The sequence below is a fragment of the Erpetoichthys calabaricus genome, chromosome 8, assembly GCF_900747795.2.
Source record: "Erpetoichthys calabaricus chromosome 8, fErpCal1.3, whole genome shotgun sequence".
Lineage (NCBI taxonomy): Eukaryota > Metazoa > Chordata > Cladistia > Polypteriformes > Polypteridae > Erpetoichthys > Erpetoichthys calabaricus.
The window spans coordinates 83,795,733-83,823,232 of record NC_041401.2 but is presented as its reverse complement, the minus strand read 5'-3'; the positions used below and the strand labels follow the sequence as shown (position 1 = coordinate 83,823,232).

General features: G+C 39.5%; 1 protein-coding gene across 5 annotated transcripts in view; it reads left to right on the top strand.

Annotated features, from left to right (window-relative positions):
• Positions 1-27,500, top strand: part of srrm3 (serine/arginine repetitive matrix 3) — a 437,508-nt gene that overhangs the window by 327,870 nt on the left and 82,138 nt on the right. For all 5 annotated transcript variants that reach the window (XM_051930826.1, XM_051930824.1, XM_051930825.1 and 2 more), the window contains one exon: positions 20,539-20,607. In XM_051930826.1, the coding sequence (XP_051786786.1) occupies positions 20,539-20,607 (69 nt within the window). The remainder of the gene's footprint in view (positions 1-20,538; positions 20,608-27,500) is intronic.

The following is a 27,500-nucleotide window of genomic DNA, read 5'->3' as shown; positions in this document are numbered from 1 at the left end:
CTTTCAAGCTAGCTCCCCAGTTAATTGGACCTTATATTGTTTTGAAACATACAGGTCCAGTTTCATGTTGTCTGGCTCTCCCAAGCCATTTTAGGATTCACCTTATTTTCCATGTGTTCTGTTTAAAATCAGTTTACTCCAGTCCATTTCTGAAAATGGCTAATTCACCTCCTGTAGATGATGATGGAGAACAGGAGTTTGAAGTTAAAAAAAACGTTAAACTGAAATTTATTTTTAGTTTTTGTGCCAGTGTAGCTTTAGTAGCTGGTTACCCAGGAGCTGAGTAAATGATAGGAGCCTTATTATATACATAAGTAGTAAGTAGCCTCAAATAAGTCTTCGGATGAGTTAATAAATATCATCAGCAGGTTATAGTAAATAAGAGCTGGGCACAGCAGTGGGAAATGAGACAAGAAGCAACATACTATATGCTTTTTACAGACTTCACAGCTTTAAGTCGTGTGACTGGAGCACATTTAACCTTGGTATAATCCTTTAGTCACTCTAATTATGTTACTTGCTGTTCCAGTGGTATTTTTGTCATGAAAATTCTGGTGGAGCCACATTAACCTAGGAGAGTGCCTTAGGCAGACCAGTCCTGAAAAACTGCACATGTGTGTGTGTGTGTGAGAGAGAGTGGGTGTGTGTATAAGTAAGTGAATGCATGAGTATGAGAAAGAGGGAGATGATCAAAGTATAGGAAACACTTTTTTACTTAAATCATTTAATCTATGTATATAACTGCGTGGTACAATTGTGATTTGGATCAGCTTATGAAATTGGGGCAAGTGAGTGCTGGTGGAGTAGCTTCTGACCACAGTGACCACTGGAGCAACATTAAATGAACCAGAGCGGTGACAGTCATGTTGGAGGGCAGCCAAGGAAGAAACTAGCCTTCAGTAAGCCTCACACAAAGAAGAGAGGGAAAGACACTGAATTTCACAATATATTAGGTCATAAGCATCAGTGATGATAAAACGTCAGCTGAATAATGCCATAAAAAGATCACACAAAAGAACTATTAACATTTTGTCTTACAGTATAGCAACCAAAGGACATTAATAAAAGGCATTTTAACATCAATATTAAAAGAATCAACACCAAAAGCAAAAAAAAAAATGAATAATCATAATTTTTGTTAATAGGCAAAGTAAGTAAGCAATCAAAGTGGTTCTTGATAATGATGATGACTACATCAAAATAGTAAGATGTACAAGTTCATATACTTTTTAAGTTACTTCACAAAAAATCAGTGAGCCACTTTAAAGGGCTATTGTGTTCAAGCTCCAAAGGCGGAACTGTAAAGTGCATACAGCACATGTGCTCACCTGAGTAAGGGTATGAGATGAACACTGCAGGGTCGAATAGCCTGCAAAGCAGAACGAAATTAGACTATAGGCACCAGGTACAAAGAAAATTGCACATACTTAAATAAGAAATTGCATTAAGCATATCATGTAAAATTGGAACATGTGAATATGATGATTAAATTGAGTATTCTATAAACATTTTAACAAAATATTAAATCAATGAGGCGGGTTTACTAACTCAATTTTTGCACAACATCTCCATGTTCTGCGAAATGACAAGCAGTTTCCCACTTGCCCTTAATGTATAGATGCCAGTGTGCAGTACACTTTTGGTCTACCACTTACGGTAAATATTAAAAGATTTGTTTTTTTGTTTTAACCATTGTTGACTTTAACTAGCATCAAAGTACTAGGGTATAGTGAGAAGTTAAGCAAAATGACACCTTTTATTGGCTAACTAGAAAGATTACAATATGTAAGCTTTTGTGGCAATTCAGGCCCCTTCTTCAGGCAAGATGAGACCTGAGTTGCCTCGAAAGCTTACATATTGTAATCTTTCTAGTTAGCCAATAAAAGGTGTCATTTTGCTTAACTTCTCACTACAAGCAATAGAGGTAATCCACTACTGGAGCATTTAAAGTAAGTATTGGTTAAAATGAACAGTGAATAATTAATACAGTAATAATTAATGTCACCAACTCTACATTTAAAAAGACATTGCAGTTTCTAACTCTGTGCTGTTCCTATCGGCTAGGAGGTTTCATCACTCCCGCAAGCCTCTTCCAAAGTCACAACCTCTGTTTTGTAGTGGAGACTTGTCGATGGGCCTTTACAGAGATGATCACCTACAGGACTTATGGTAACTTTATGGTTCCCAGACTGTCAAATGTTATTCCTCTGAAATCTTTATGCAAGACTTTAGGCTACCTATATATATATTGTGGGGAACAGCCCGGACACAGACAGGTAGACATGATGGTTTCACACGTTTATTTACAATATTTACAAGTATCGCAGTGTACAAACCCAGTGCCGCAGCACCAATCACCCCTTAAGTCCTGGCCACACAACACAATGCCTTCTCAGTCTCTGGTCCGCCTCCACTCCTCTCCACCGAGCTTCGTCCTCTTCCACCCAACTCTTGCCATTGAATGGAGGGAGGCGGCCCCTTTTATACACCCCCGGATGGACTCCAGGTGCTTCCTGAGGAGCCTCCGTTGACACACCCCTGTGTGGCGGAAGCTCTGGCTGTGTACCCGGAAGTCCTCCGGGTGTCCCCAATCCTCTTCCCCCCCAGCACTTCCAGGTGTGGCGGAAGTGCTGAGGTCCAGGGCTCCCAAGGCATTGGGGCGCCCCCTGGCGGTGACCATGGGCCCCTACAGGGTTGAGCTTCCAAGCTCTGAACCCGTGGCCTCCAATAGAACCAGGGCGGTTGCCCCCTCGTGTTCTGGAAGAGGCACAAGCCCTCCTCCGGTCCTCCTGGGCATCACGGCCGGGCATGAACCGCAGCCGGGTGCCACAATATATATATATGATCTATAAGTAAGACACATGAACACATGAACATGTCATTGCCATGAAAGGCCACTCTCCAAATCATAATGAATAAAAAGGACACAGACTCATACAATGTTTATTTCAAGGACAAAATTTATGAGAGGATAATAATTTGTCCATAATGGGTATGGGCCATAAGAACCATTACAAAGCTTTCCCCAATCACAGAAAATACCAAAATAGAGTGGGAAAGGGTCAAACACATGTATTTTATTAAAGAAATAATAAGTATAAAGGGAGAAATAAGGGTGAACACAATGTAACAACTAAAGACAGAAAACAATAAAATTTCAAATCTCTAAACAATTTCTTCTCACCTGCAATACTTAGTGCCTCCTTTGTTGGCCCCTCTACATCTAGGTGGTGAACACTTGCTCACTTATCACCTCACTTCAGGTCTTATGGTCTCTGATTGATGGTCTTTTTTAAAAAAAAAATTAGAATATAAGCCTTGTTTTGTAAGGGTATCCCAGGTGTTATTTTGTATAAAAATGTAAGTCCAGGTTAATGCTATGAGGTTTCTTAATTGATCAGCTGTCTCCAAAAATGAAGTTGGAAGTACTGCACCATAAAATCATCTGTAAGTATTCATTAGTCTTCTTATATAATATGCTACCGTGGCTGTCCATTTGTCTGTCCAGGATTTTAAATCACCTATAGCTCTCAAACCGTTTGACCTATTGACCTGAAATTTGGTACACATACACTACATGACATCTATTGTCACCTTTCGGGGTGATGATTGACCTCCAAGGTTATTCCTCTTTTTATTTTTATTTTAATTTATTGTAGAATCAACTCTCGGCAGCGGCCAGCAGGGTGGCTGTGCAGCGCATGCGTACAGGCGCCGTTCTCATCCCTACTACCTTTGCTGTCACTTCCCCTACCTCTTCATATCTTAAATCATTCTTGAGGCAGATTGAAGACTTAAGTTCCAGCTTAAGTGAAAAATTAAGGAAAACGTACTAAGTAATTGCAACACAAACACTGGCTTAATCAGTTTTAACGTGAAAAGATGCCGACGAAACAAGAGAAGAAGCGGGCCGCTAGGGTAGAGAAAAGAAGAGCTGCTCAGGAAGCAACAAGCGTATCAACCTCTGAGCAAACGAATGCTAAACGTACAGAGAAAAAGGATGAAAACTAGGAATGTTCATGTCAAGTGTATTCACTGCACGTTATCATGCAGTGTGCCATTACTGGTATATAATAAAATGGTTCAAACAGAGTGCGTGACATAATCTCTGAATGCAAACCTAAGAGCCCAGTTATGTTTTGTCTTTCTTTTAAATATTTCCATGCTCATATTTCTTTCTTCAGTGTAGTGTTAGGACTTTTTTTAAGGAATGTTAATTTATTAGTAGTTATTAGTAAAATACTATAATTGATAGTGCGTGGTCGGTGGTCACTTGCATTTCCAAATTTTCAAAAAAAAATGTATTCTTAGCAATGTGAGAATGTTTTAAGTAATTGATAATATTCAGGGAAATCAAAAGCTTTAAGACAAAATAACATTTTCAGCAAGGTCAGGGTGTCAGCTTTTTGCAGGGCCCACATACACAGATCCCTGAGAGGAAAAATTCAGAATTCCCAATCAAAATAATGCTCTCATCTTTAAGGATCTGGAAGGAAAATTGGATATTTGTACTGAAGCACAGAATTATTTGCTGATGAAGTGATGAAATTAGACAGGATGCGTCATTATTATCATTAATTATTTGACTGCCACCTTTATCAAAGGCAATTTACAACGTTTGAGACACCACTGGTAACATTTCATTGGTTTTTCCAGTTGAAGCACATGAAATGACTCGTTCATGGCTTCACAGTGTCAGTAGTAGGATTTGAACCCACAACCTCAGGGTTTGAAGTTGAATGTGTAAAACCTTAACCACTACAACAAACTGCCTGCCAATAATGTTAAGCACAAATTTTAAGTTCTTTTAACAGATAGGAAGACAAAGCCAAAGGAAAACCTAAAAACAAATAAATGTGCTCAAGAAGCTAACCTTCTTGTACTGTTTTCTTTAGGAAAACAAAGTGCAGACTAAATGAACCGTGTTTCTGTCTTATAAAAGGAGACCACCACCATATGTCATGGACGACCAGGACCCTTGCCTGGTCGGGACAGGAAGATTATGTATGGAAGGGCATTACCTCCCCCAGAGCACTAGGGTTGCAGCGGTGCCTCGGACTCCCACAGGGCTCCATGGGAATTGGAATTTGGAGCAGCCCTGTTGGGTTCCGTGGGTACCTCCAGGGGTTGCTGCAGGAATGGCTGAGCCCTGTGTTGCAGCACTGCCGCCACACTTGGAAGTGATGCCAGAAGAAGATCACTGGACACCTCAAGGACTTCACAATAAAAGGAGCCAGCCACCACTACGCTGGGAGCCAGAGTCAGGGGGAAGGTGAACAAAGCTTGCTAGAGGAGGAGTGGAGGCAAAGGAGAGAGAGGGAGGAGAAGAAGATGAAGAAGAAAAGTACTGTGCTTGATTGTACTGTATTGTGCCTTTGGTGCTTTAGTTCTGTGCTGCTGTGAGGAGCGAGGGAAAAGCGCTTCCCCACGTGAATAAAAACGTGCTGTCTTGCGAAACTTGTGCCTGGCGTCTGCTCATGTCAGGTTTGGGTGGCTGGAGTGCCCCCATCTGGTCACATATGTCTTGTAAACAAATGCACACAAGCTACACATATGCAGAGACATTGTAAACTTCGGGTCACATTAAAAAAAAAAAATGAACACAAAATGGCAAAAACACTGAAGAAATTGCAGCAAATGGTAAAAAATAAAGAAAAGAGAAGTTACTTAACATAAATATCCAGCAAATATACCCACACAAATACTGTGTGGGAACCACTGAAACACCACCAACGCAGGCAGCAAGAGGGAAGCAGTTTACTTAAAGGATCTGAAGTACAGCTATGTACATAAATGAAGCTGTGACACAAGCTGAGACACAGTGTAACATGCATGCTAGGGTGAGTGAAAATTTGTATGAGCGTGCCATGCTCACCTATGAACTGGCATGCTGTCCAGGCCATTTTTTGCATTGGGTCCAATGCTGCCAAAATAATCTCTGACTCCCTTTGACCCTGAACTCGATTAAGCAGGTTGCAAAAATGAATAGAAGAATATACTGTGGAAGCTGGCCCAGACACAGACAGGCGGACACTGAAGGTTCAACCACCAACACACGTTTATTATACATTTTCATATTTTAGTGCACACAAACCCAGTAGTCTCGTACCAGTCACCCTCAAGTCCAGGCCTTACTCAATGCCTTTACTCTTCTTTGTGACCGCCACCACTCCTCTCCTCCGAGCTCTGTCCTCTTCCGCCCGACTCCAGCCATCGAATGGAGAGAGACGGCCCCTTTTATCCTCACCCAGACGTGCTCCAGGTGCCTCCCAATGAGCTTTTGCCGGCACTCTCCTGGTCTTCGGGTGTGACGGAAGTGCTGAGGACCAGGGCTCTCCTGGCATTTGGGCGCCCCCTGGTGGTGACCACGGGCCCCTATAGGGTTGAGCTTCCATGCTCCTTCCCCGTGGTCCCCATAGCCACTAGGGCGGTCATCCTGTCGTGGTCCGGAGGAGGCAGACTCCCTCCTTCAGTCCTTCCGGGTGTCCCGGCTGGGTACTGCCCCCAGCCGCTCGCCACAGTACACATTCAAGAGTATAAAAGATAGTTTATGAAAAGAATGAGTTACAATAATAGTAATAGTAGTAAATGTAAATGTATGTGCAAGTACAGTAAATAATTTTTCCTTTTTTTCAATGTATTTGAAAGAGTTAATAATTAGCTTTTTAATCAATTACATAGTTCTGCTGCTGAAGATTTTGCAGCTGCTTTTGCATCAATCTCCACATCATGTGAATCCACGGATGCTGATGTTTTATTGCAAACCTTCTATACTTCCTGCTGTTCTGTGATGGATGTTGTAACCCCACTCAAACGGAGACAATCCAAAGTCAAGCATGACCCATGGCTAAATGAACAAACTCGCTCCATCAGGCAAAACTGTAGGCGGCTAGAACGTAAATGGAGGAAAGATGGTCTCACTGTTACCTTTGACTGCATGAGAGACATGTGGTCTCAATACCAGAGAGCAGTCAGAGGTGCAAGGAACCGTTTTTTTACTGACATCATCTCAAAAAATTCTGGCAATCAACGTGTCTTATACAAAACACTGTATGCTGTCCTCTCTCCAGCTGCAACTGTTTTCTCTTCTACCTCCAATGCTCTTTGCAATCAGATCCTTTCGTTTTTTCTGGATAAGGTCACGAACATTAGATCCCAGATCTCCATTTCTTCTTCTGGCTCTGTTGATTTAGCCGTTCCTGTACACGGCTCCCTCACCAGCTTTGAACCCATTTCGCTCCCCCATCTGGAAAAAATCGTCGCCTCAATGAAGCCTTCGGGCTCTCCGGACGATGTGGTGCCGTCCAGACTGCTGAAAGATGTCTTTCCTTTTATTCGATATGATGTCTTAAAGATCATAACTAGTAGTCTATCTTCGGCTACAGTTCCTCGTGCTTTCAAACACGCAGTTGTACATCCAGTCGTGAAAAAACCTGATCTTGACCCTGCCGTCTTCTCCAACCTTCGTCTAATTTCCAAACTACCTTTCCTGTCAAAATTACTCGAAAAAGTAGTTTATGAGCAATTAATTCATCACCTACAGGACCATCAGGTAATGGACCTTTTACAGTCAGGCTTTAGGCCCCAACACAGCACAGAAACCGCGCATTTACGTGTCCTAAATGATGTCCTTTTGGCATTGGACTCAGGACTCTACGTGATTATGGTTCTTCTCGATTTATCTGCTGCCTTCGACATAATCGACCACGACATCATGATCTCCCGATTCGAATCCTGGGCTGGTGTATCTGGCTTAGCCCTCGACTGGTTCAGGTCATATTTCTGCAACAGGACTCTTAGAGTCATGCTACACGATTTTTCATCTGAATCAGTCCCACTCCCATGTGGTTTCCCCCAGGGTTCCATTTTGGGGCCACTACTTTTTTCAATTTACACCCTGCCTTTAGGTGCAATTTTTAGAAAACATGCAATCTCGTATCACCTATATGCTGATGACTGCCAAATTTATTTCTCCCTCAAGTCAACTGACTCCACTAAACCTCTTCTCGACTGCTTATCTGACATTAAGGACTGGCTGGCTGTAAACTTCCTTCACCTGAACGATTCAAACACCGAGGTCATTGTTTTTAGTCCTGACCGCAAACAGACCCTACCCCTTGGCCTCGACTTTCTTCCCATTCCAGTAACTTCGTCTGTTTCCAATCTTGGAATCAAAATGGATATGGTCCTGAAAATGGATGCTCAAGTCAACAGCACAGTAAAATCCTGCTTTTTCCATCTCAGGCGAATTGCCAAACTCAAACCAATTCTGCCTTACCACCTCCTGGAATCAGTAATCCATGCATTCATTACGTCCCGGCTCGACTATTCTAATTCCTGCCTATATGGTATTAGTAAAGCCACTCTTTCTAGACTCCAATTGGTTCAAAATGCGGCTGCAAGGCTTTTAACTGGAAGCAGCAGAAGCCAACACATTACACCGATTTTAAAAACCCTACACTGGCTGCCGGTTAGCTTCAGAATTGATTTTAAGATACTCCTCTTAACCTATAAGGCACTAAATGGTCTAGCCCCTGCCTATCTGAGTGTCTTGCTCCATCATCACAATCCCCCTCGTGTTCTTAGATCCGCAGATCAGCTGCTCCTAACCGTTCCCAAGGCATGTTTTAAAGTTCGTGGTGAAAGGGCTTTTTCCGTCTGTGCACCTAGGCTCTGGAACTCCTTACCTTTAGTGGTTAGGCAAGCCGCTTCAGTCGCCACATTCAAATCACACCTAAAAACGCACTTCTTCACATTGGCTTTTAATTCTTAACCTGTCTTATTTCCACTTGCTTTTTGCTATTTCTCTGTTTTATTGGGTCCCCTGACCTGTTTTTAGTGTCTCTGTTTTAATTCTCTCTTAATGTTTGTTTTTAATATTTTGCTTTTAGTCTTGCTTGTTTTAACTGTACAGCGCTTCGGTCAGTTGTAATGCTGTGTTTTTAAGCGCTTAACAAATAAAAATGGTATGGTATGGTATGGTATAGTTAAAAGATAATGATCTACCAAAAGCAAGCACAGGAAGGTACTGAAGAATCTGTTAACTTTATTAAATTTCAATACCAGAGAGGAATTTTAATAATGTTCTACAGACCACAATGAAAAAATGAGTGCTTTGTAACCAGAGTATGAAACTAGACAATTAAAATGTAGTACCCAATGTGGAGTATACCTTGAAATCATAATGATTGTCTGTAACGCAGAAACTATCATTAAGCAGAATGAAATTGTATGACATGATGAAGTAATTTTAAAGCAAAATTAAATTGGACCTCTCATTTCTTGGCACAAAATTGTTAAATAATATTTTATGGATGACAGAAGAGAGCAAAGCTGGTCTAAGACATATATTTAAAACTGGTTGTTTTTCAGTAGTTGGAGACAGAAATAGTATTTTTCATGTGAAAACCTGATATTTTTTTTTCACTGTTATATACTACCAGTCATAATCTTGGCATGGGGCAACTACATTGCGTACAAAGTGTTTTTATTAGTAATGGAAACACTTTCAGATAAAGGTCTGTTTAGTGTTTGCATATTCTGTTTACTATAATGAACAACAAAAGATTTTATTTGCACAATTACACCATATAAGTTAATCTATTATTAGTTTTATTTTAAAATAAATTAAATTTAGTTTTTCCAAGGTGCTGGTCCATCACAGGGCATGTCCAGTTTTAAGTGACCAATTACCTAAAATCAACTCCTCAGCTTACCACTTAGTGTTTGTCTGTTAGCATCTAGATAGACATTTGGCATGTTTTTCCCCCACACTCACAGATAGATAGATAGATAGATAGATAGATAGATAGATAGATAGATAGATAGATAGATAGATAGATAGATAGATAGATAGATAGATAGATAGATAGATAGATAGATAGATAGATAGATACTTTATTAATCCCAAGGGGAAATTCACATACTCCAGCAGCAGCAGCAGTATAAACTCATGCTCACTTCTAAATAATGAATAGATCCATAAACCAACAGAAAACACTTTTGACTTATAAGAACCAAAGCAAATGTATGAAATAAATGCAGATAATGACAATTTACTCCCACCTGTATTCTCTCAAGGATGTGGAGCTCCTCTGCAACACATTGCACTATACATGCTGCTCTTGCATTTAAATGAACAAAGCTATCAGTGCAATTGTTCTTTGGTTTTGCTGTCAGGCACATTGCTTAAAAGTTTACGCTACGTCCATAGCTAGTATGTTACATAATACCACCTGAGCCAAAGTGCATTTTTGCCTAACATCTACTCCCCCTACAACCAAAGATATCCATACTGGGCATGAGACAATGCACTTAATTCACATGCAGTACATACTGTTATACAGGCTTCATGATGCAGTGCATTCTCTGAACATTGGACAAAAATATACATAATAGCTGTTATAAAATTAACCACAAAAAGTGGCTGGGGTAGCCACCCGTATACTTGAATAAGGCTGCAAAAATTGAGGTTTGGTAGCACAGAAGTATAAAGGCTGAGTCCAAAACAGAACTGAATTCAACATGGGAAGTTGTATTGCTTTTAAGGCAGGTCGGCAGAAGTAAAGTCATTCTGGGTTTTGGGAGTGGAACTGAGGTCATCAGGTCCGGAACTGGAAGTGGCCAGGGAGAATTTCCCATGTTTGGTCTGAAGGGATAAAAGAGAAAGGTTTACTGCACCATGCCACCCCCTGGCCTGCCATGGAATTACCTTCTTTTGGACCTTCTAGCTACCTCCCATGCGCACATGTGTGACACTGTTAATAGTAGCTTTATTGTAGTAAAACACAAAATTGGTATTAAAAACAATGCAAATCTATAATATGAAACTGAATGTGAAATGAAGTTCAGTTGTATCACGCTTCTGTAAATACCTTGGCTACTTCAAACACCGTCCTGCAAGTTAAAAGAAGCTTGCCTCTTTTTAACTAAACATGCATGGTGCAAACGTAAGAGATGTTTAGCAGACATTGTAAGTGACACCTTAAAAAGATTACAGAAATTAACAAAATTTTACAAAATGGCATAATCAGTATATATATACAGTACAATATGCATGAGTGCCGATCTATCATAAACATTGGTGAGAGGGGGGCTAAATATTATACACTTCAACCTAAATAATAATCCAGTGACAACAGCAACAAAAATAATAATAATTCTTAAACTGAAGAAACATAGGAGATATAAAAGTGGCAAGTAAAATCAAAAGATCAACTATAACTGTATAGTTTGAATACATTGCTAACCACTAATTTAATTCAAAGAATAAACATCTCTCAAATTGGCTTACAGTAAAGCTTGCATTAGTCTACAAATACTATCCTCTGCTTTTCACTACCATTAGTGTTTTAATTATTATTCTCTTCACATTTGCTCCTGCTCCTGGGATTGATTTATTTGAATTTTATGATTCTATTAGGCTATTCGTGTTAGTACAAGAGACAAACATAATGGAGATGGTTACTGTTTATGGAGCTGAATAGTAAAATTAAAACAGTACTGTCACCATCACTATAAGCTACCTGGCAGACTGGTAGGTTAAATAGTGACCTAAAATTCAGAATTGTTTAGATCAGTGTTTCTTAAATTATGGGCTGCAATCCAAATTGGGTTGAGGACATGTCTGTGATGGGTCACCATTTAATTCTGTGGTAAAATTAATCAAGTTTGTCCAAGTGCGAATTCTGTATCAAGTGATAAACCACCTGCTATTTATCATACTCTTTGTGACAGTGCAATATAGCAGAGAAATTTAATTTCTGTAGTGCTAAAATATAATACGATTTCCCACCTTCCATCTCACAACCAGTGAAACACTCAGATTGAGAAGACTGACAACAAAGACACATATAAGAAAGGGGGAAAGAGGAGGAAATAACAGACGAGGTGAAGTGACCATGCCGCAAGCTTGAAATGTCTAAATGAAAATAGCAGGTGCGGTTTAAGGACAAGTTTCGGGATTTTGTGAGGTGTGAGTCAATACAGTGAGGATATAGTATATAGTTCCGTGACAGTGTTCTGTACTAAAAGAAGTTTCAGTGGTCATGGAAAACAGGTTGGTTCCTCATTACATGTTGGCCTTTACGGCATACGCTCAATCTAAATCTGCAACTGAGATGCAAAGTGGACTTTGCATTAAGTTTAACATACTTTGGTAAGGAAAAATTTCCTTCTTGTAATACTATTTTAAAGTAGTTTGGTAAATTTCAGTTTACTAGTAGTTTGAAAGACGTGTTTGTCAGACTGCTGAGAACTGCAAGAACTCTTGAAAATATCAAAAGAGTGAAACAAGCAGTAGACATTCAGCACGATATTAGTCATTAGAGTTTAACATTTTAAACTGGGCTGTTCGCTGAATTACTCCGCCAGATTTATCCTATCACCTTTGTAAAGTACACATAGTACATACATTTTTTAGGAATAATTTAGCATTTTCTGGTAAATTGAACTGTTGAATAGAAAATGGAGATTTTAAAACTTTGAAAACTCATTTAGAAAAATGTATTGTTAATGGAGGCACTTATTTGAAAAACATTACTTGTAATGTTGTTTAAGACAAGGTAAATAAGCTACATTGATTAATTTATTTTGAACTGTTTCATTCTGGTACCATGAGTCAAATGACAAAGTTAAATAATCTTTCACACTATGCTTTCAAAAATCATAATAACCTAGAAACTGTTTATTTCAGTTTTACTAAAGCTTAAACTAACCAATTCCACTGTCATTGATACACCTCAAAAATCTACTCATGTTTTCAATTTAAATATTTGTTTTAGGTTCCAGCCCCAGGTGCTCCCTGCATCGAGATGGATGTTCTCCCTGTGCCTATGTATGTTTTCTCCGGGTGTTGTGGTTTCCTTCCACAGTCCAAACACATGCACAGGTCAGGCAGTGATGATTCCATCCAAAGCAAAGGTGGTGGTGGGTGCCATTTTCAGCCTTGCCTATGGCAATAAAAATGTTACAGCCAGCCCTGAGATTAGTTATCAATGCAGTCATACAAGATTTGAATCACTTGCAAAACAGAATTGAGGCATGCTTAATTACAGTCTGAATGTGGCCTCAGTACACATTTAAAAATAAAGGTGCTAGAGCAGTTCTTTAAAGCGATCACATATAAATAACCAAGAATAGATAGTAGTAGATTTATAAAATGGGTTCCTGAGTTTAAAAGCACTCTTTCCGCAAACAACCATACTGGCCAGATTCATATTTTCTTGATCTCTCAGTATTCTGCTGGAGCACCTTCTGTACATTAAATAATTCTTATTTTCCCACACATTAGGAACCTCCTCAAAGCCCAAAGAGACAATTTTGTATGCAAAGAACCCTTCATAAAATGAAATGGTTCTTTACCGAGCTATGGTTGTATGAGTATCCACAAACCTCAGTAAAGTACCATTTTAGAACTTTTATTTTTAAGAGTGTAGGCTGTAGAGTCATATTAGTATGAATTTTTCAATTCATTTTTACCATTGCAACTTTTTTCAGGCATTGCTCAAGCAGGGTTGCACCACCATAGATTGCGCCTATGTTGATATGTAGACATTAGGAAGGTGAACGCCAATACCATGTGCTAACATGTGGTTCAAATCAAATGCTTGATTTTCGCAATTCTTGAAATGTGCTGAGGAATAGTGAAGTGTGTTGTGTAAAATTGCAAAGTATTGAAATGAAAACATTTCTCACAGTTTTTAAAAGTATATATAGTAGTTAGTAGTTGTGTTTCATTCTTAAGGTTTACACGTAACTTTTTTGCATTTTTTCATAATGTAAAAAAAGAAATCTTACATGAAAATGCCACCCTTACAAAAGATCCTGGGGCAATCATCTCATCACCCCATGTACTGGCTCTGGTTACATCCCAGCTGCTGCCTGTGTGGCGTACACACCTATCTGTTTTTGTGTAGTATGCACACAGTGTTAAAGAGTTGCCATGAAACTTTCCATGAATTGAGGCTCAGTCCCATTCCAAGTCTGATAGAAGTTCCAAGAGTCTCCCAGAAATCAGTGTCTTCAAACTAGTGATTTGCAATCACCCAGAATGGATATCAGACTAGAAACCCCAAAGTTGACAACAACCCTGATACTAGCAATTCCTAGAAACACCTGTGTACACCTCCCTGGTCCCTTTACTGCACACATGCCCCTCACCCAAACCTCCCTGAAATCAGTTCTGCGAAGGTTAAATGTCTGCCATGGGTAAAAGCTGTGCCTTACACCTATGGGCACAACACATTTAGAAAAATTATAGTGTGTTTCCCGGGAGAGTTTCTCACCAGAACAGTTTCTTCAGTATCACAATACCTGTGAGCAGCATCAAAAATAAGACTTGAGAAGGCCATGCAAAATTCTATGCAGGGAAGTATTTTGTAATGGATGTCCCAGTTAGAAACTCATTCAATTGAGGAAATAAAGTTATAAATGAATTTGCATCAAACAGTAAACAAAGTTGTTACCTTACTCGTGTTCAGTTGATATCACAACTGCATTTGAGTTGTTATGGTGTAATCCTGCCGTTTAGCATTGCCTAGGAAGAAACTGTTTACTGTAACTTGTTGCTTATGCATTTTCAGGCATATTTATTGTGAATCGAAAATAATTAGCTCATTATTTGCATTGTAATCTTGCTTCCATAAAATGTGAGCAGTTTTATACACAATTTACATAACATTTCTATTATTGTTAAAGTTATTAAGCAGTTCGCATACGTTTGCAATCTGAGATTTTTCTTCTTTTTTTGCATATAACAAAGACATATGCTTTACATTTGCCATTCCAACAGACTGCACATCACAAACATTAACACTGCTATCTTTTTTTCGTGTCTGCCATTTCTATAGGAGGGTGACAATGAGTTAAATTCCAATGGATGTTTTTCAAATGTTGACAAGCAATAAGCAAAAGGTATCACTGAAAACCACAGAAAACAAAAACAGCAAAAAAAAAAAACAGTATGAGGAAAGTTCGAAGAAAGAGATTTTTTTACAATGTTTCTGTTTGGGGATCGTTGTGCAAACATGCACAAATGAGCTGCAACCACAGATCTAACTGCTCTGTGGATGATTCGTTCAAGCATTTCAAGGTCACTTCGTTGTAATGAAAGCATCTATTGAATGTACTTCGTAGTAACGTGATTTCTATAGACTCATGTCATATGGGGAAACTGTCGGTACCATAAAAATACTTTGTTGTAATAGTCTCTCACCTCGGTCTCTCTCCTCTCTCTGCACCGCTGCAAAGCCCCGCCCGCCAAGCGTTCTGAAAAGTCTGAGTGAGTTGCCGTTGCCGGCAGTTCTCTCGCGGCCCGGCTGTCAGACGGCTGCGGACCGGTAGTGGGCCGCTGACCGGGGGTTGGGGACCCCTGTTGTAGGGCATCACCTGAAGAAACGTCAGACGCCAGGAACCTACCATTCATTGTCAGTAAAAAAGGACTGGCAGTCACAACTATAAAATGATGTGCCTTGGACGTAAGACAAGGAAATTGGTATTCTATTTTAATAGCAGTTAAATTATAGAACTGCAGATAATATGTTAAACATTATTTTAGCCTTCACTTTATTACTATTTTTATTATTTCTTTTTTTACTTTATTTATTTTACTGTTGTGCTGCAATGGCGAGGCTGCTCCTTAAGGGTGAAAAAAATTTTGAAGTTGCTTCGTCAGCCCTGTGCAAAGGCAAGCAACAAACCTCATTTAACTAAAGCAAAACTTCTTCATTGTAGAGTCACGATATTTGGATATTTGATAAAAAGTTGTACTTCCCTGAGCCTGTGACGTTTTGCACCCAGTCCTCTGCAGTGAGTACTGATCTGCTGAACCGAGCTCAAAGCACCAGTTCATCGTTCAGACATGACTAATGCCTCACTGCAGCCAGCAGGCTTACCTTCAAGTATGTTAATTCTAACAGTATTGGTGTACCTTCCATATGGGGTTGCAAAACTCGAGCACTTAACAATAAACCTTTAAAGTTAAAGTTTAAAACCAACGTCAGTGGTCAATCAAAACACTTAAAAGTATGGGCAGTTGTACATACGAACTACTGTATATGCAAACACAAGTTATGTTGCACGATTTAACCAAATTTTTGGAAACAAGTGGTAATGTTTTCTTTACAGTAAATGAAAAAACGTAATTCTATATTCCCCTGATATTTCTGAATAATCTCCTCACAGTTTAAAATTATATATATTGTTATATTCAGGTGACTTTAGAAATGCTCTGGTACGTGTGCGTGTAATGGAACTCGGATGAACTGACAGCTAGTCTATGCTCAATCCTGCATATGTGGCTTGCATAAGCTGTAGTAAAGAGACTGAGTACAATACATAGTTGGATTTTTTCATTTTCTTTATTAATTTAAAAAAAAACTAGGGCACACCGCCCCCTGCTCGGTTCACTCGCCCACCCGTGTTTGGTTTACTGGATAAACAATTTAAAGAGATTGTTATTTTCATGGGAACTGTTACATATGCATTATTTTCACTTTTACTTTAAAACTTTTGTAAAAACAATACTTGTCCTTTATTTCTGGCCTTGGGTGTGGTTACATCTGTTTCTCGCAAGGATGCATAACGCTGCTCGTGTTGTGAAGGGGGAGCAGCTGAACGCACGCTAAGGAGATGCGCTGGCATCATCTGCTGGCTTGTTGTTGCTGCTGCTGCTGCTGGCGAGCTGCGTGTTCTGCTTGTGGCTTGTCATTGCTTTAAGAGCTGGGAGCACATGAAGTGTGTCTGCCAAAAGCATTCCAACAACTGCTGATGTCCGTGAACTTGTTTTAAATGTTGTCTCACTGCCTTGTCTCACGGGACTTCAAATTGTCTTTCGAGAAGATCACGTTTCATCTCCCTCTCAAGATTTCTTTTTGTAATAGAGAGATACACAACAGGGCTCAAAACAAAGATAGGTGTAACAGTCTTGTTGAATTAACAGAAAACATAATAGTATGATGCAACAAACATTTCATATAATGAGGAAATAATGTGTCTATGTATAAAAGACTGTAGAAATATATTGAACACTAGCATGACTAGGCTGAATAATGGATGGGCCAGTTTTTTAAGGGTGAATTTTTTGCAGTTTTACTCTATTTGTTTGTTATGTTAAGGGTCTTATTTTAATGAGAGAACATATTGTCATTATTTTTAGGTTTGGTTCTTTTTTCTATATGTACAATTATTTCTTCCAGTATAGGTGTGTAGTAGGCAGGAGCCAGTGCTACAGTATTTGACACCACAAAAGAAACAACTGTAGATAAAGTACCAGTTTACAGGGCACACACTCATTGCAAACCATTTTTTGTGTCACCAATCAACCCTAACATGTACATGTTTAGAATGTGGGGAGAAACCCATGTGAACCCATGAGAGTTTGCTTTACTAATTCTATACAGTCTTGGCCTGCACTGGAATCTGAAAACTGAGGACTGTTATTTTGTGTTTTTTTTATTAACAACAAACAGTTGATGTGATGTGAAATGGAAATCCTTTGTACAAGTCTAGGGTCATCTAATATACTTCTTAAACCTTAAGTGGTTATGGGTGTGGTTACATACTAACTGAAGAGTATACAGGTGGGTTTGGGTACTAACTACAGCAGGTAGGGGTGGGTTTGGGTTTGTTTTTCAGTACCTGTGCAAAATGGAATTAGAACCATGACGTTATTCAGCAAGGTTTAATTCCAATTACCAATAAAGTTTTGTTAAGCAAATTAAAATAATATTAACACACCACAGTTATTCTGCTATTTGTTCTACGGGTAGAATACACAATGTTCATAAGTTGTCAATTTCACTTTTTTATAGTTCACAACAGTAAATCTATCTAAAATCTAAAATCCATTCTATTTACACTTACACATTTGGTCTTAATAGTTTAAGTGTTAAATAATTTTTAACGTGCATCCACAGGGACACTTATATAGTTTGTGTGCACTTTTTTCACCTTGTGCTCTTACCTTGTAAAGTTATACATTGCAAAAATAAACTATGTTACTTATAGTTGTAATAAAGTCTATAAATATACATTGTACAATACTATGAAGAAACAATGGCAAACTGGGTCATATTTTTCACAGTTGAGCTAATAGATGCAAATATTTACTTAAAAACTCTTTTTTGTTCAGGATTTAGGTCACAAAGCTGGCTGTGCCATATATAGTACTAATTAGTACTAGTATTAATCATCTTACAATTTTACTTCAAAACATTTTTCCTTGTAATGATTTCAATATTTGTATTATTTACTCTAAATTTAGTTCTTGGTAATTTTGTAAAATGATAACAATCTTAATTCTAAAATAATATCCATTAATTCTTTTTTTATTTACCACTTTTTCACCTACAGAAGTTTTTACTGCATGCAACACAGATTATTTCCTCAAATGCAGAAATATCAGGAATCCTTTTGTTTGTTTCCTTTTAACCCAGTATTTCTGGAGTGCACCTCTGAACGCATTTGTAATAAAAAGAAATGCAGTCAGACAGTTACCTTATATTTGTAAAAAGAATAATGTGTTTTGTTGTCCAGTAAAAACATTGACAATCATATAAATTGTATCTCCTTGAGCTTTACAGTAGTGTGTTACTGTAAGTTGCAAATGAACAATTCGTCAAAATAATAATTACATTTATTGTTATTTTGAACTTCTCAAAGCAAGATGTAATATACCCTAGTAAATCCTTAAGCCAGCGATTTGCTGACTCAAGAAGAATGTGTTTCTGTGTGTTTTGCACAATTTTGAGCCAAAGTGTGTTAAGCTAAACCACATCTTCACTCTCTCTATATACTTTTTGCTTGGGTAAACATTTCTCTTCCAGTTGCCCCCAAACTTCTTCTTTTCACTATCACAGCTTAATGCAATTGCAAGGTCAGCACTTCTTTTTGGAATTATGTCCTGTTTGATGCATTCATTACACTACCCCTCTCCTATTTTTTAAATATATAAATATCTACAACAGTAGTAGTGCTGCTGCCTCGCAGTTTGGAGACCTGGGTTCGCTTCCCGGGTCCTCCATTCGTGGAGTTTGCATGTCCTCCCTGTGTCTGCGTGGGTTTCCTCTGGGTGCTCCAGTTTCCTCCCACAGTCCAAAGACATGCAGTTTAGGTGCATTGGCGATCCTAAATTGTCCTTAGTGTGTGCTTGGTGTGTGTGTGTGTGCCCTGCGGTGGGCTGGCACCCTGCCCGGGGTTTGTTCCTGCCTTGCGCCCTGTGTTGGCTGGGATTGGCTCCAGCAGACCCCCGTGACCCTGTGTTAGGATATAGTGGGTTGGATAATGGATGGATGGATAAATATCTACAAAGTTTTACAAAGTAAAATCCTCTTCCTATTGTCTCTCATAGTTCACATAACTTCAGTTTATTTTGAGTTGTCATATATTTTCCTACCCAATAAATTACTGCAGCTCCATAAAGCTTACAGTACAGTACACTTTCTTTATCTCAGGTATACAAGACAGTTACATGCCTCAGTGTTTTTACTCTGTAGCCTTTTATTACAGACTCAACAAAGGCAAATACATTAGAATATACAGTTACAATATACATTTTCTTTTACATATAATCATATTAGTAGTGTATTGATCAAGATAACAGAATTTAAACTTTATGGTGAACAGGCTCATTTCCCACTTCCAACTCACTGTGTAGTCATCACTTAACCTGCCCGTGACACAAATATATATCAGCATGGTTTCTTCCCTCAAATATAGTTTCTTCCTTCACAGAGACAATTGTTAGTCCATGAGAAAATGCTTCAGATTCTGAACCTCCCTGAGTCAGAGCATGTTAGTTAGAGTACCTACTCAAGAAGAGTAATTTCTTTTGCAAGCACTCACTGAATGTAAACAAAACTGCTGTGCTCTGTCTGCGCCTGATCACATAGAGGCATTACCTGAAGTTACTTGTACACTTTAAACTGAAACCAGCCTCTCAAAAGAAAAATTAATTCAAGTCAGCTCTTTCGGCAAGTCACATAAAACAGGCTCTGCAATGGTGTAAATATTTTATTTAACTGACAAAATTATTCACGTGTATTTGAGTAATTCTTGTTTTGTAGGCTGTGTTTCATCATTATTTAGCATTATTTTATATCTGATTTTTATTTTTGGCACTTCTTTGACCAGCTGCCGTGTAATAAATGAGGCGGAGGTACTTTGAGAAAAGGGTATTGTCACTGAAGTCCTTTGACATTGTTGTTAAATTGTTCAGATTCACTTGTAACCAACCTCTCCTTTGTAAATATTGCTTGTTAAAAGTGTCAGTAGTATTTAATAGGTGTTAACATGTACGAGTTATATTATAATATGTACTGTATAAGAGTTTTTGTCTGAGAATGGAGCACATACTGACTACTGTTTTTAGGAAACCCAAAGGAGGTCATCTTTTCATGTCTGTGTTGTATATATTGTGATTAAACTAACGTGAGATTGCAGATTTATAGTCTAAACAGAAGAAGAATTGACAATGTCTTGCATGATGAACTCAATTCAAACACAAAAATTTATCCTAATTTTTCTTTTTATTCGTTTTAGTTTTGACCGCTCCTCCTTGTCCCGGAAAGAGAAAAAAAAGAAGAATGGCAAGAAGCACAAACGAGACAGGTAGCTATCATAAAGGCCTTTCTTGAATGGAATTGTTAATTTTGTCAAAAACAGAGATTTTTGAGTTACAGCTGCTGATTTTCAGTAGCTACAAGATCGATGAATTCACATTTTCAGTGTAATTAATAATGACAGTAAGTGTGTCAAAGGAAATCTTAATTCTTTTATTTAATCTATCCTGTTCTTGTTATCAGATTCATTTGCAAAATCTGCTTCTTATGTTGTGGTATGGTTTTGAAATGAAGGATCTATTTTTTCATTGATTAAAATGCCTACTATATACAGAACATTAACATTAAAACAGAACATCAGGGCTCAAAGCACAGCAACACTTAAAAGTGAAATGTCAAAAGGCTACTGAAGAAAATTATTAACTAATATTCCAAAGGTATCCCTAATAGGTACTTTCAGTACTTTAGAAGTATGAGGATAATGAAGTGTATACAAAACAGGAAGGGGGAGGTACAGAAAAAAATCCTTAATTTATCATTTTCTGAGGCATTTCATCTGTGAGAAAGTCAGTAACATGCCAGTTGATTTGAGAATGTGGCAAATTCCAAATTCTTTTTTACTTTCAGTTTTTTTTGTTCACATGCTGCTATTTTTTACTAATAGGCATTGGCATTTTAGGGCTCCGAACAGTCCTTTTAGTATCATTGTGTCAGTGTTGTGGACTTATAGGTTTACCAAGATTGCGAATACAACCAAACATTTAAAGTGTGTGCTACTTGTTGGAATGTAAGTGTAAAACATGTATTGCTTCCTTAAAAGACTTTACGTTCTGAATTAGTGTTAGGGTTTTGACACATGATTGTCTTCCTTGTTTTGACTGCTTGCTTTGTTTAATAGCTTTATTTGCATCTCCTGGCCACAGTTCTTCTTTTTCTACCTTTGTGTTCCAGGCAAAATAATACATACAGTATATTTATGTACCTGTAATTGTAAATAATTTTGAACAGAGGATAGACAACAAGTCAGAAAAGTTTTGGGTTCCATGGGCTACCCTGTTTTTTTGCACCTAGCAAAAAAAATATCTCAGGAGATTTTGACAATGTTATGTCTAATGTCTTTGCTGGTTCCAAAATGGTGGTGCTGGTGCTGTGATCTTTTATGGTTGAAGGAATAGAAGAGGCAGGACTGGAGACAAGGCTTCAATGATATCATGCTTCCTCCAACCATTAGAACTTTCCCCTGTTAGTGGTGAAAGCAAACAATAAATAAGCCATAAGTAAGCCCGTGCGTAGCCTTTCACAGACCCCAGAAGAGACAGACTTAGCTTACATGAGTGACAATGTATACAGTATATAGTGGGAAAAAGTAGGTTTACAGTTGTACGTATGGAAGAAGACATGCAGGTTATGATTATTACAATAGCTTTATTAACTCAATAGCTTTAAGACGAAGAAGAAGACAAGGATCCCTCTCAATGTAGAACCTGAAATTTATAAAGCTGCAGGTCCAACAACCATCTCATGATGCACAGATTTGACTCCTTGTTTAGGGCCATCCACTGTAATGGTACATGGTCTGATACCAGAGGGAACTCACAGCCGAGAAGGTAGTAAATTAACTGTTGAATGGCCCATTTAATTGCCAGGGCTTCCCATTCCAATAAATAATATCTGGTCTCCCGGCTCAATACTTTCTGGCTCAGGTACGTTATTTGGTGTTTAACACCATCAACACTTTGGCTCAAAACAGCACCAAGATTCATGACCAAAGTGTCGGTCAGGAGGATTAAAGGGACAGAAAAGTCAGGAGTCATCAATATGGTTGCCAAAGTGAATTACTGCTTAAGGTCATGAAATACAGTTCCCATTATTTTCATCCCACACCACCTTATTAGGAGCACGCTTTTTCATGAGATTAATCAAGGTTGTGGCTCTTTTGGAGAAACTCAGCACAAACTGGTGGTAGTACCATGCTACCAGATAGCCCAAATACTTAGTACTCCATTAGCCTCAAATATCATTTCTTACTGTTTATCCGGATTCCAGCTTCACAAAATACTAGAATACAATACGATACAATTTATTTATGTATAGCCCAAAATCACACAAAGAGTGCCACAGTGGGCTTTAACAGGCCCTGCCTTTTAACAACCCCCCAGCCTTGACTCTATAAGAAGACAAGAAAAAAACTCCCAAAAAAACCCCTAGTAAGAGAAATGACATGACATTTGTTTGAGCATTTTATTAAATCATTAGCTAGACCATCAGTTTGAGAATGGTAAACAGGTCTTTAGATGTTTTATGTGGAGTAACTTGGCCACTTCCCTGAACGTGCCAGAGGTAAAAGGTGTCTCTTGATCCATGCGGACCGCTATAGGGATGCTAACACACTCAAAGACCCCAACTAACTCCTTTGCAATGTTTTTTGAATTGGTTTATCTCAAAGAGATAGCCCAATGATATTTTGTAGGATAATCGATGAGTACCAGAACCAGCCCTCGTGCTGAGGGTTCAGGTGGACCTACAATGTCTACTTGTATCCGCTCAAAGATATTTCAATTAGAGGCACTGGTACGAGAGGAGCTTGGCCCTTCCTAGGAATTTCTCGTAATTGACACTCTGGTCATGAGGTACAAAAATAAGGATGAACCTCCTCATTTATTCTGGGACAAAAAAAAAAGCATTTTAGATAGATAGATAGATAGATAGATAGATAGATAGATAGATAGATAGATAGATAGATAGATAGATAGATAGATAGAACTTTATTTGTTCCCAGGGGGATATTTGGCTTTTTACAGAAGCTCTTTAAATAAATAAATGCATAAATAGACAGATAAGTGGATAAATAAATAAACGTACACACTTTGGTCTGAACACACACCAGAATGACTATAAAAGCAAGAAAATTTAAAAGAAAGAAAATTCTGACTTGGCTGTCACAGTCTAAGTCAGACATTATGCAGGTATATTGCTGCTGATATAAAGGATTCCCCATTGGCATCTTGACGCACTTCAGCTGAATAATTCATTGGCTGAAAGTACTGAATGTGTCAGAGAGACGATGTGCAGTATTGCTCTTAATGGCACTCAGTTTTGTTTTAATTCTCTCTTTGGCTACTACCTCCAGGGGGTCCAGAGTGTATGCTATAGCTGATCTTTCCCTTTTAATTAATAGTGACCGGATATTAGAGGCTTTTTGGTCTGGTAAAAGTCAATAGCCAGTTGCTTGGTTTTGCTGATAGTAAGATGTAGACAATAAACAAAGTTCTCCACCTGATTCCTATGCTCTGTCTTATCCCCCTTATCAGTGCACCCCCCCATAAGTGCAGATTCATCTGAGAATTTCTGCAAGTGACACGATCTAGTGTTACATTTGTAGTGTACAGAGTGAAGAGTAAGGAGACAGGACTGTTTCTTGTGGTGCTCCTGTGTTGGTTACATCTGTGTCAGAAACAGTCCTTGAATCTCATAAACTGCAGTCTACCCGAAAGATAGTCCATTATCCAGGACAACATAGGCTTATCCACCTGCATATCTCTGAGTTTACCCCATAAAAGGGATAGCTGAATGGAGTCGAAGGTGATGGAGAAGTCAAAAAAACATAATCCTCATAGTGCTGCCAGCTTTGTCCAGGTGAGAATAAGCCTTGTAGAGCAGAGAGATAATTGCATCCTCCACTCTAATATTTTCTGAAAGGCCTACGGCAGTGGGTCCAATTGGTCTACCACAAAAGGACTCAAGGTCTTCAGGATGCGAGAGGTAAGTGCCACTGGTCTGTAGTCATTAGGTGAAGAAGCACCTGCCTTCTTTGGAACAGAAACGATGCAGGATGTTTTCCAGAGCAGTGGCACTTTCTGAAGCCTTAGGGACAGACTGAACAGGCAACAGAGGACACCACAATGTTGGTCAGCCCAGGTCAGGTTGTGCAGCATGCACTGGTACAGCATGTTGCCGCACCCAGCACATGACGAAACAGCTTGGGATCCTGGTTGGCAACCCCCCAGGCAGACACGCAGTCCAGTCCCACCCGCAACCAGGTGTTACATGAGCATCCCCTTGGCTTGATCCAGGCACTTGGGTCCTCAACAATGAGAATTCTGCGAGCCGGATCACTCTCTGGGAATCACGCCACATGGCCGTAGTGCCATAAATGACGCTCCCTCACAATACAGGTAATGTGCCTCATTTGGGACTCCATGAGCAACCGCACATTCAACATAAAGTCAAACCAGCGTTACCCAAGGATTCTCCAAACAAACACAGTACCAAAGGAGACCAGTCTTCGTCTCTGGTCACTGGATAGCGTCCATGTCTCTCAACCATATAGCAAGACAGGAAGAACCAGGACTCTAAAGACTTGGACCTTCGTCCTTTTGCATAGATATCGGGAGGGCCACATACCCCTTTCCAGTGACCTGATGACCCCCCATACTCTTCCAATCCGTCTGCTGACTTCACAGGAAGAGTCACTAGAGACATGAAAGTCACTGCTGAGGTCAGCCCAGGCCTTAAGAACTTGAGGACTGACTCCATCAGGTCTCGTACCTTTTCCTTTGTGTACCTTCCTGAGTTATTTCCTTACTTGGTCTTCAGTTATGGACAGTCCACACTGATTGCCTGAAGAGGACTTGTCACTGGCCATTTCAGTTCATGTGGTAGGAGTTGTTGTAGGGATGGTGTGGAGAGACTTGAGTCCAGCATTACTTGAGTCCCCGTAATTATATGGAGTCCATTCCAGACATCGTTCATGTTATTCTGAGTGAGTTTGTTTTCTACAGTATTTTAGCTCTGTACACTTCCTTTCCTTCACTTATATTTTTCTTTAGCACACACTGTTAGTCCTTCAGAGACACTTTGTCACCAGAATTGAATGTTTTCTTTTTCTTTAATCCTCTCTAGTGTTTTATCGGGCCCAAAATGTGTAACTAAGGGGTAGGCATGACCCAGCTCGCAAACCTGTCGCCATTAGGCTTTCGGGTCTGGAGTGACCTCCCAGGGCAGGGCATCAGACTATAGTGCTGTAGTGACATCATCCATAGAGACATCCATACGCATCAGCTGCCTTCCACTGGGTAGATACCTCTGTATCTCTGAGTCAGGATAATACATGATATGGTGTGGGACACAGAGTCCCTGTTCACTGCAAGGCCTGTCTTCACCACAGGTGGGTGCATTGCTTTTCCGCTTTTGTTATAGGACCAGTCCCATCTGAGTATGACAGGATAGGATGGATTCCACGTCACTGTAACCATGAGTGAGCAGGTTATCCTCTGAAACATAATCACACAAGTGGCGGATTTTTACCAATGGGTTTCCCCATGTGTAGTGGTCCTTCCAGTGCCCCATTTTTGTGGGAGCACACATTAGTGAGCAACAATGGAAATGTTACTCTCTGAATCAATCAGTGCACAGACTTTATAGCCATTTGCCAACACCCTACTTATACACGGAATTGATAGAAGGTTAACAAAAGAACAATACATTCCTCCCTGGGCCTAACTACAGTCCACAGGCTCATCCAACCAAGGACAGTTGGTAATGATGTGCCCCACCACCCTGCGGGTGAAGCAGTGGAAGTGAGTTAGAGATCTCTCCTTAGGCTGAGTGGTAGGCTCCATATTATATCAGTTGGGCTTGTTCCTTTGGCCACAATCTCCTCAAGGTTTTTCTCTGTTCTCAACCCTCAATTTGCATTGCCAGCTGGAGATATTCGATAATCTTGATCAGAGAATCCATATTTTTCCACACGTGTTGGGTGAGAGATTTGGGGTGTGAATTGATTAAATAATCGCTTGCGACCATTTCTACAATTTGCTCAGAAGACTTACTTCCTTGCTTCAGCCATTGCCCAAGCATACCCCATAACTCATATGCTTGTGAGCACATAGGTCGCTCCAGATTAAAACACCACTTGAGGCACTGTTTAGCTCACAGTCATGCCATAGTGTTCAAGGATCCTCTGCCACCCGCTCGTTAAGGTCATAGTAAGCCTTCTGAGCTTCACCTATCAAGAAAGGGGCCAGCATATGTGCCCAATCCTTGCGCTCCCCATACTGTCTTACCACTGTTCACTTAAAGTTGAGTATGTACATTCCTACATTATCCCTGGGAGAAAGGGGCAACAATATCTGGGAGGAGCCCAATGCAGTTTCCTCACGGAGCACCATCTGGGCAGTTAGACAGTTCTCGGACTTAGCCAGTTAAGTCGCCTGGTTTTGCACCTGAATCCATAATGCCTGCGCTTCTTCTGTCAGGGCAGCTACTAACACTGTCAGGTCCACTAGTTCCAACATGTCAAGTGAAGATTCTTCTGACTATGCCACTGTAAGAAATATAAAAGACAAACATGAGGTATTAATATATAAACCAAGTGTTAATGGATGATGTCCATTGTGCGGAGTTGTTGTTTTGTTGTTTGCTCTGGGCTCACATGGAAGATTCTTCAATGGAGAGCACTCTTTCTCTTTGCTGCAAGATCCTAGTCAGTGCTATGCTGCTGCTTACTCAGCTTGCCTTCTGCCGTCTTTTGCAACTTCATAGGGAAAAGGGATTGCTCATTCTGGCCCAAGAGTTTAGATGCTGAAGTTCCCTTCTTGAAATAATGTCTTCTCAACCTTGTCACACTATTAGCACACAGTGTTGGTATGACAGACAGGGTCTCAGCTTTAGCTTCACAAAGAAAGGAGAATTTCACCTTTTCAGCTCCTCATGGAGACAGCGGCTCAAGGTTTCAGGCACCCTGTTTTACAAAGTCATTTTGTATATTTCTCCATCCCTAAGAGAATCCCAGAGTGGGTGCCCCGAGTGAATCTCCAGGGAAATACAATAAGTGAGTGTCCAGCAAATATTCTAGACCTTCTTCAGGATGGTGCAGAGAGATTTAAGGGTTTTCAGAGTTATTTGAAATCAAATCTGTGTTTAGTTGAAATTGCTTATTTT